Source organism: Electrophorus electricus, chromosome 7 (assembly GCF_041902795.1).
Source record: "Electrophorus electricus isolate QZ-2024a chromosome 7, ASM4190279v1, whole genome shotgun sequence".
NCBI lineage: Eukaryota > Metazoa > Chordata > Actinopteri > Gymnotiformes > Gymnotidae > Electrophorus > Electrophorus electricus.
The window spans coordinates 33,302,501-33,312,500 of record NC_137503.1 but is presented as its reverse complement, the minus strand read 5'-3'; the positions used below and the strand labels follow the sequence as shown (position 1 = coordinate 33,312,500).

Below are 10,000 nucleotides of genomic sequence, written 5' to 3'. Positions count from 1 at the left end.
TTAACACCAGGACTGAACATTTCTGGGCTACTGTGCTTCCTCCAGACTACACAGCCAAATTGCCATTAGCTCTGTCCTGGCTGTTCACTTCAACACGTCATTTACTGTAAGTGCACTGCACAATCCAACATAAACAAGAGGCCAGGCATGAAGGAGCTCGCAGACGAGACCATGGCGAGACCACAGCGAGACCATGGTAAGACCACAGTGACTCAGTCTCACCCATCTTACGCCATTGCTCACCAAACGACCGTATTCTCCCAGAATGCACCCAGAAGACTTAGAGACTACTATTAACAAAGTAAAAAAATACAACACAGTTAACCAATCAAAACATATCATGACCAATAATAAGGAAAGCAGGAAACCATAAGTCAGGCATATACCATGTTAATGTAAACTGCTATGCCCAAGTTTTCAATGTTTTGGTTATTATTATAATAATAATAATAATTATTATTATTATTATTATTATTATTAATAATAATAATAATAATAATAATAATAATAATAATAATATCCCCCTCACAGCAGTGTTGTGCTGGATTATATAGTGTTGTATTTATATTATGTCGTACCAATGGGCCACATTAGTCTGAATGCCAGTGGTGCCTCTCTGGTTTTGGTCTGGCGTGGGGAGGGAGTTGGAATAGCAACCAGGGCTTGTTACCAAGAGCAACTGCAAAGGGCATTTTTAGAACTGGGGGATCTCCCACTAAGACCTGGCAACCCCATCAAAGAGTTTGCCCAAGAGAAATGACAAAGTGGAGAGGAACCATTAAAGGAAAGTAATGAGGACTCACTCACACACACACACACACACACACACACACACACACACACTCACACACACACACACACACTCACTCTCACACACACACACTCACACTCACACACACTCACTCTCACACACACACACACACACACACACACATACACACACACACACACACACACACACACACACACACTTACACACTTACACACACACACACACACACACACACACACACACACACACTCACACACACACACACACACACCTGCTTTCTTCAAAGCAGAACTAGAACTTCCTCTTACTTTGTTTCAAATTAGTTTTATAATAATGGGAAAGTTTCTCTCCTGCTGTGTGCATGCATTTATGTGTTTGAAGGTATTGGTTAGTTGTGAGTGTGTGTCCACTGTACCGTATGGCTTACAGCACACATAATCCCACTACCACTGACTCACCCCATCAGGGCCTTTCTGCTTGTATCTATGGCACTGAATTCTTTCTTCTTGTTGATTTCTGGAGAAATATAAACAATGACGGCTCAACATTTGTGGTTCATCACCGCAGGTAAGACTGCAGGCTGTGAGTTTTGTGTAACACAGAAAGCGCTTGTCCTCCAGAGAAACCTTCCATTTCCTGTACCCACGATGCTGCACTGGGTTCCCTTTGACAGGAGTGCAAATCTCAGAGTCTGTAATTTTGCTAGAGCAGGTCTCATAAATGCACAGGCACAGTGTGTTCAAATCAAAATCCACTCTGCTCGAGTCCAAGGTGAGACTGGATAGGTCCCAGACGCCCTCGCCAAACCTTTGACACGTAATTAAATATTACAGCCTTATTCACTGCGTTACATGTCTGTGAGTTCATAAGCATTCACTTACTCTTGCTTTGAACTCAGTTTTTGGTGCCATTCATAGCAGCATTTATTGTTTGTATGTGTGTGTGTGTCTGTGTATGAGTGCGTTAGCATGCATGCATATGTATGTGTGTGTGTGTGTGTGTGTTTATGTGTTTGAGTGAGTTTGTAGGGACACTGAGCCTCCCGGCGGTCACTTGCCAACCCAAGGAATGAGATAAATGGGTTTAGTAGTGTATATATCTGTAATAAATTACCATAATGATGATATTCCATTAAAGGGGAATTCTCTACTGACTGTATAACTCTACTGCCTGAAGGACTACGATTCTGACAAACAGATGTGAAATACAACAGATGAAATGCATGCACGCATACACACACACACACACACACACACACACACACACAGAGAAAATGAACCACACATACTTGGTATCCATCACTTAAGTTACAAATGGGAACACAATACAATGGGAACACAGATATTAAGTCTTTGTTATACTGACATTTCAGATTGTGCCTGCAGGCAATCACACACACACGCACATGCACGCACATGCACACACACACACACACACACACACACAAACACAGACACACACAGAGGCAAGGTAAATGTTTTTACTTCCTTAGAATCATTGAAAAACACCCTAGATGGATTACTGGAACACACACAGTCACATCATTGGCATCCAAAATGTGCGCACACACACAGAGAAATCTCTAGACTCCAGTGCACATTCCCCACCAGAATTAATGAATAGTGGCACCTCCGTAAGTCCACGGATTGCGACCACAGTAGACACAGTCTGCCCTGTGTCCCATTCCATGCGGAGTGTACATAAACGTTTCATCTGCGAAAGCCTTCATTCAGCACTTTACAGACCACGAGGTCACATGAGCCTCACTCTAAAAGTGTTTCAGAGAACACCAGAGCAGAACGCTACTCAGATGTGGCCAAACTCTCCCCCATAGTTCGGGCTCCTTAGGTACGTTTCAGATGAGGGTGTGGTTTAGTTTCAGATTGTGGCGTCATTTAATTTAATATGAGGGCGTGGTCTTTAGAAGCCCCTCTAGGAAGTAGCTGTTTTCAGGTTTTCCATGCAGTGTCCTGTACATGCAGTGTCCTGTACATGCAGTGTCCTGTACATGCAGTGTCCTGTACATGCAGTGTCCTGTACTGCACTTCCCAGTCCACCTACGGTCCATGTGTCTGTAGATTTGTTTGCGGACACGTTTAACTGGGCTGAACGTGAACATCACCGTGTGTGGCACTAATAAAGCTTGAATACTGGACCTCAGGGAATGCAGCACTATTGTACAGATGTGTCTTCAACTCACCCAAAGCAGTCTCCACTTCATAAACACAGCTAAAGACACAATGGCGGATGTCTCAGAGGTCTTGGAATAGGGTTTGAAAACCAATGAGCTATTATCCATTATCCATCCATTATCCGATGCTCACTAAAATAATAAAAGAAGATTTGCTCCTGAGTGTTTTGGTTATTTTGAGGGCCAAAGGTTGATTTGGGGGTGATGTTTGTGCTAACTCTGGGTCAGCAGGAGACCAGCACACAAAACCTGAACCAGACCGTGGTGCCCATCTCAGACTGAGGCAAGGAAGGAAAGAATCGTGTGTTTTTTCTTCCCTGCTGAGTGTTAATGAGTCCTCCAGAGTGTCTTCCATTAAAAATGTCTGTGTGCCCAAAAGTGACATCACTTGCGCGTGAACCAGCGTGACGGCTTTGTGCTCTGTACAGCGAGGTTATCCCTGCTCAGACACAGCTTAGGCCTAAAGTCTGACTACAGCACACTCTCTATGGTTTCTTATCCTTTTTAGTCTAGCTCTCAGCGTAATCTGTGCCAAGGCCTTAAGCCTATAATGAGGTATCAGCTGCTAGTTGGCTCTGTGGTTATGCTGTTTTCTGCTCTTCACATGGGGAGAGAGAGAGAGCGTGAGTAGGAAGAAAATAGGTTCATGTGCACGTTTATCTAAACCACTACGTGCTGTTTAAAACAGAGAACAGAAGCTCTGCTGGGTCTCCATTTATCGGTCTCCATTTTTACACGCCGTCTTTGAAGAAACCCTGCCCTGACACCAGGGTCCTGTCTCCTTCAGGGCTCTAAAATACCTTCTCCTCGTCTCCTGGGTCAGTGGAAGTTGCAACACCGCCACCTGGAGGACTACAAATCCTTAACCCTTACCTACATCTCCCGTTAGAACTAAAACACGATATCTGTTACTACTGACACAAGATTCAACCATCGGTCAGGCCATACCTCTTCAGGTTCCTCATTTCTCAGGCATGCTCTCTAGTCCTTTAAAATTAGGCGCTATAAACTTCTGGAGTGCACCTCTGCCACCTAGAACCTGTTAGGTGTACACTGAGAACTCTGTGGCTTTATGAACTAAACACGTGAACACTGAACACTCTGAGCACTGCAGCGCTGACGTTACGTTAACAGATGACCTAGTTCCAGTCTGAAATGCTAAATGAATTCTGTGCCATGGTCAGATACTGTACGCATGGGATTAAATAGTGCTTCTCTTAAATCTATTAAGAATTTGTATGTTGTTCTGATCCAACTTTACATAAGAACAGCTGAATCTCTGGAGGACGTGAACGTCCTCTCCTCTCCTCACTTATTGCCCAAGAAGGTGTGGAGAGGTGGAGGGGACGAAACGTTATGGAAAATGTCGTGTCATGGCATGGCTGACATTCCAGTAGGTGGCTCCTCTCAGCCGGACCGAACCTATTTATACAACGGGAAGACACTCAGTTACACAGAGAGAGGGGCGGGGGGGAGAATGAAAAGAGCAGAGTAAAGAAGGAGAAGAAGAGGAGAGAGAGAGAAACGAACAGCGAGAGCAGCCTGCCATGCCTTTACTACCAAATATCTGGTGATCCCCATCTCAGTATCACCATTAAACACAATAAAACTGTACTGACCAATCAGAACAGATTAAAGCTGAACTGACCAATCAAGCCACTGCTGCTGGAATGAAAACAGAATATACAAATCCAGTGTTTTGTGCTGAACCTGTTTACAGTGAGCTAGAAAATAACCTCATTTTCCTCACTAACTCCCAAAGGCTAAGTCCTGATCCTGTCAGGTGCACAGTGATCGGCCACAAGCAACTGGGATATTTTCAGAAATGATGCCCAAATTATGCTAAAATGTTTGCTATTAAATTCTTGCATATATCTCTACCAGAGTTAATTTTACAAAGCTCAGGTAAGTAAACTTTGTAATACATGATCATGATCACTGCAACATTTGTTCTAAGTTGTCATCAAATCCACAAACTCACAGCATTAAAAAAAAATTAATCAGTAAAATCTACTGACATTTTCAAATAAGAAAAATATGTAAACACTACGAAAAATAACAAATATATAATATTATATATAATATGACCCAGTATGACACAATATGCCGATTTGTGCTGATTCAACAGACTAAACAGATCATCTTGACTGGAAGTTCTACAGCCCAAGTCACCCCTGGAATTCAAGTCCAAAACCTAAACCTGGATTTTGCAATTACTGGAATTTGGTAATTAAATCACACTCCTAGAGGATCAGGCAGTTCAGACATCCATGCCCCCTGTCACCCAGGTGCTATGGCAAAGTGTTTAATCACTTAACAACTGTGCATTTAACCACTAGTGATTACAAAATCCTGGGCCAGAAACTGAATTTGGGGTCCAAGTTAAAGGCCTCTGTTCTGCAGTACTGCTACTAACCTCCTCATTCCTCCAATAAACCCTCAGTCTCCTCCATCTGATCTCCACCCCATCTTCTGTTCCTACACCACGGGCTTCCCGGGCTGCTTGGACCTCTGCAGGGAAGCCACAGGCTTTGGTTTTTCTGTTCACTTTTCCTGCTGCATATCCACACAGAATTCCAGGCGATGGGAAGAGCAGCGTTGAGTGTTCCTCTGGAAATTTTAGCAATGCTGATGACTTTTCCATTCCACCAGCCTTGGCGCACTGCAGGGGCCAAGCGAAACCATGCATGCTTGTGTTTTCCTCCTCTAACACAACTGAATTTACCAACGTCTTTATAGCATTCACACCACAACACATGACAGTACACACCGCAATACAATACGCTCACACCACGACACATGACAGTACACACTGCAATACGCTCACACCACAACACATGACAGTACACACTGCAATACGCTCACACTACAACACATGACAGTACACACTCTAATACAATACGCTCACACTACAACACATGACAGTACACACTCTAATACAATACACTCACACCACAACACAATACAATACACTCACACCACAACACCTCACAGTACACACTGCAATACGCTCATACCGCAACACGACATTACACACTGCAATACAACACATGACAGTACACACTACAATAATACACTCATACCACAACACATGACTTATATTACAGTGTGTACTGTCATACCACAACATATCACAGTACACACCGCAATACAATACACTCACAACACATGACAGTACACACCGCAATACAATACACTCACAACACATGACAGTACACACCGCAATACAATACACTCACAACACATGACAGTACACACCGCAATACAATACACTCATACCACAACACGACACACATGACAGTACAAACTGTAATACAGTACACACATACCACAACACATCACAGTACACACTGTATTACCATGCATTTATACCACAACTCATGACAGTAATACATTACATGAACACATTACATTCTAATACATTACACTCCCAGTGGCCAATAGGAGTCATCTTCCCTGCTCCAAGAAGCCCTGGCATTCAACAACCTCCAAAATACCTCGGCATGACTGTGAAATGCCAAAAGTGTAACAGCCATCACTGGATTAGGCAGCTCCTGGAACAGGCCCTGAGTTACACTGCCAATTCATCCCTAGTGTTTGCGCCATCATTGTGAGTCAGTGTGGAGACCTACAATCTACTACACTTTTGTTCAAACAAACACACATTTAAAACATCACTCTATACCAAACAGGAGGCAGTAATTTTATCATAATCACAAAGGACTCTACTACTCTAAATAGAGTGGAGGGGTCCATACATCCACACAAGACCACACACCACACAGAACCTTGGTGACCTCTGTCTGAATTGCTACAACCAGAGTCTTCTTGGGATCTATATGTTTATCTTAGGAACATGGCTTCTCAAATATGATACTAACTAAGTCTGCGCGCGCACACACACACACACACACACACACACACACACACACACACACACACACACACACAGCCATGTGGCCATGTTACCCACTACAGATTAGCCTAATCTAAAACTCCTGTGTCTGCCTAATGCCACTGTCACATCTCTGGGAGTACTGAGTGCATGGGGGTATGGCTAATATCAGGGATGTACCACCTCAACATGGGGGTATGACTAATATCAGGGACATACCACCTTAACATGGGGGTATGACTAATCTGGGACATACCACCTCAACATGGGGCTATGACGAATTGACTAATACTGAGGACATACCAACTCAACATGTAGGTATGACTAATATCAGAGATGTACCACCTCCACATGGGTGTAAGATTAATATCAGGGACGTACCACCTCAACATGGGGGTATGACTAATATCAGGGACATACCACCTTAACATGGGGGTATGACTAATCTGGGACATACCACCTCAACATGGGGCTATGACGAATTGACTAATACTGAGGACATACCAACTCAACATGTAGGTATGACTAATATCAGAGATGTACCACCTCCACATGGGTGTAAGATTAATATCAGGGACATACCAACTCAACATGGGGGCATGATGAATTGGCTAATATCAGGGACATACCACCTCAACATGGGGGTAAGACTAATATCAGGAACGTAGCTCAGTGGTTAAGGTACTTGACTAGTTATCAGAAGGTTGCTGGTTAAAGCCCCACCACTGCTTAGTTGCCACCGTTGGACCCCTGAGCAAGACCTCTAACCCTGAATGTATTCAAAAATAATTGTAAGTCGCTTTGGATAAAAGTGTCAGCTAAATGCCATACATGTAAATGTAAATGCACCACCTCAACATTGGGGTAAGTCTAATATCAGGGATGTACCACTTCAACATGGGGGTATGACTAATAAAAGGGACGTACCACCTCAACACGTGTAGAGCATTGCCTCTAAAGAGCAGTGCTTTTAGGTGCCTCTGCCTTGTAGATGTTACTAGATTGCATTTAAGAACTTGAGAGATTTTACTCAAGTGTCTTTGATTACTCTGAGTCCAGCTGGCGCAGGAGGCCTCAGTGTGGGTCTCAGTGGTTAAGCACCCATGTTAAAGAAGTCACCTAAAAGGAGTACTTGCCTCAGAAGTACTAACAATAATAGGAATTGGGACAGCCATGAGCCAGTTAGCAGGGGTCCAGCACGATCACGCTAATAACTCCCATTTAGCTTCCATTCAATGTTAGCCACATTAGCTTGTTAGATGAACCACTTTGTTAAATTTTATTTTTGATGACAGGGGAACCATTCGGAATTAGGGTCACACCTTAAACAAGCTTGCCACTCACGAGTCCTATTCTGATGCATTTAGCACTCAGGAGTCCTTTCCGGCAAGGGGAGAATGATCCAGACAGAGCATCAACAGCCCCATTGCCATGCAATGATGCTTCTAAAAATAGATGTTTGTGACAGTACCTTCTAGTAGTGGCAGAAGAACATATCAGAGTTATGCCCTCGAGCCCCTGAGCTACATTAGCTTCAGTCTCCTCCTAGCTAAGTAGAGATCTCACCAGCACTGCCAACAACATATCAGTCACACTGTCAAATAGCAAGCAGGGTTTTTCAGCTTGTCATAACAGTACTGCTTTTCTACTTTCTGTTACACCATGTTACCTGCCTTGACAGAGTACCACACCTTCATGCTCCTCAGTGGTGGTAAGGTAGTTGCGTAGTTGACTCACCTGACCAGAGGCTGCGGCTACCACGGTATTGTACTCACCTGACCAGAGGCTGGGAGTACCATGGTAGTTGACTCACCTGACCAGAGGCTGGGGATTCCCTGTCACCCTGCACTCCAGGCGAATGGGGCTCCCCTCTGCCACCTCTTGGCTCTTCAACTTCTGAGTAAACCGTGGTGGAGCCATCGGCCCATCCGCACTGACACCGCCGGCCTGGAGCTCGCTCCCACGGAGGCCTGCATCCATTTCCTCCTGGCCCCCTTGAACCGCCCCTTGTTGGAGCCCCGAGGAAGTGCTCGAGGATGAGGCAGACGGCTGAGTCTGCTGGGCTGTGGAGCGCTGGCTCTTCGGGGACAGGTAGCCGCTGTCAGGTGAGGAGGAATTGTCCTCTCCCTGGCGCTCCAGACGGCTGGAGCCTTTGAAGATGGAAGACAGCTCCTCGATGAAGGTGGCCGCCCGGCTGCAGAACTCGGTGGTGGAGGCCGCTCGCTCGTTTAGCTCCAGGCCTCTGTGGACCAGCCGGGGCCGGTCCTGTTTGTACACGGGTGCAGCGGACCGGTGGCCAACAAGCTTGTCAGGCGAGGCTGGGGATCCGGGGCCTGTGCAGGCCTGAGCAGGCCTGCTGAGATGAACGTTCTGGCTGGATGTGACCTTCACGGCTTCGGCCGAATCCTGGAGCACTGCACCTGTGGTCTCCAGGTGGGCGGGCAAACGCTCTGTTGTAGTTGGGGTTTGAGGAGTGGAGCTTGGCAGGGAGGAGGGGATATGCAGTTCATGTTCAAGTGGAAGGGGAGCTTTGAGGAGGGGAGCGGGGACTAGGAGGTCAGAGAGCTCGCAAGAGTCACCAGCATTGCTCATTGCCTCTCGCGCCAAGTCCAGACTGCGGTGAATCTCATCCTGGCTTAGGAAGGCAGAGAGCTCCAGAAAATCTCCACCCTCTCCCTGAAACTCCGCCAGGGAGTCCAGGTAAACATCTCCATCAGAGGACGCTTCTGAAAACATGCCCCCATCCCCCTCCAGAGACACACCCCCTGGGGAGGCCACCTCTTTTAGAAGCACAGAGAGGGGGAGTGTGTTGTTCCAACTCCCGTCTTGCATTCTGTAACACACATCCACACGAAACAAACACAAACAAGTCATCAAATGTACATAACTTACAAGGTTTGAACACTACATGCTGTTTAGATACTACGAGTCTCATCTGTGCTTGGTTAGTGGATTTTTTAATGGAAATTCTAACCCCCTTTTTAAAAAACAATCCACTAAATGACACTTAATATGTCTGTAAAATAACATTCTAAATAAACACATTGATTTTCACAGTAAATCTCACCCACAGTAGTCCACAGTGAACATATAATTAACAGCAGACACTCACACCCTCATGCCGCACTAGTAAACAGAGCCA

At 45.2% G+C, this 10,000-nt stretch overlaps 1 protein-coding gene across 8 annotated transcripts in view; it reads right to left on the bottom strand.

Moving 5' to 3' along the window:
* palld (palladin, cytoskeletal associated protein) overlaps window positions 1–10,000 on the bottom strand; it is a 65,758-nt gene that overhangs the window by 52,020 nt on the left and 3,738 nt on the right. For 6 of the 8 annotated variants that reach the window (XM_035524369.2, XM_081717030.1, XM_035524370.2 and 3 more), the window contains exon 2: window positions 8,672–9,691. In XM_035524369.2, coding sequence (XP_035380262.1) covers window positions 8,672–9,691 — 1,020 coding nt within the window. Of the gene's footprint in view, window positions 1–8,595; window positions 8,614–8,633; window positions 8,652–8,671; window positions 9,692–10,000 lie in introns of those variants that run through there. The other 2 variants (XM_081717034.1, XM_081717033.1) reach the window with 2 other exon arrangements.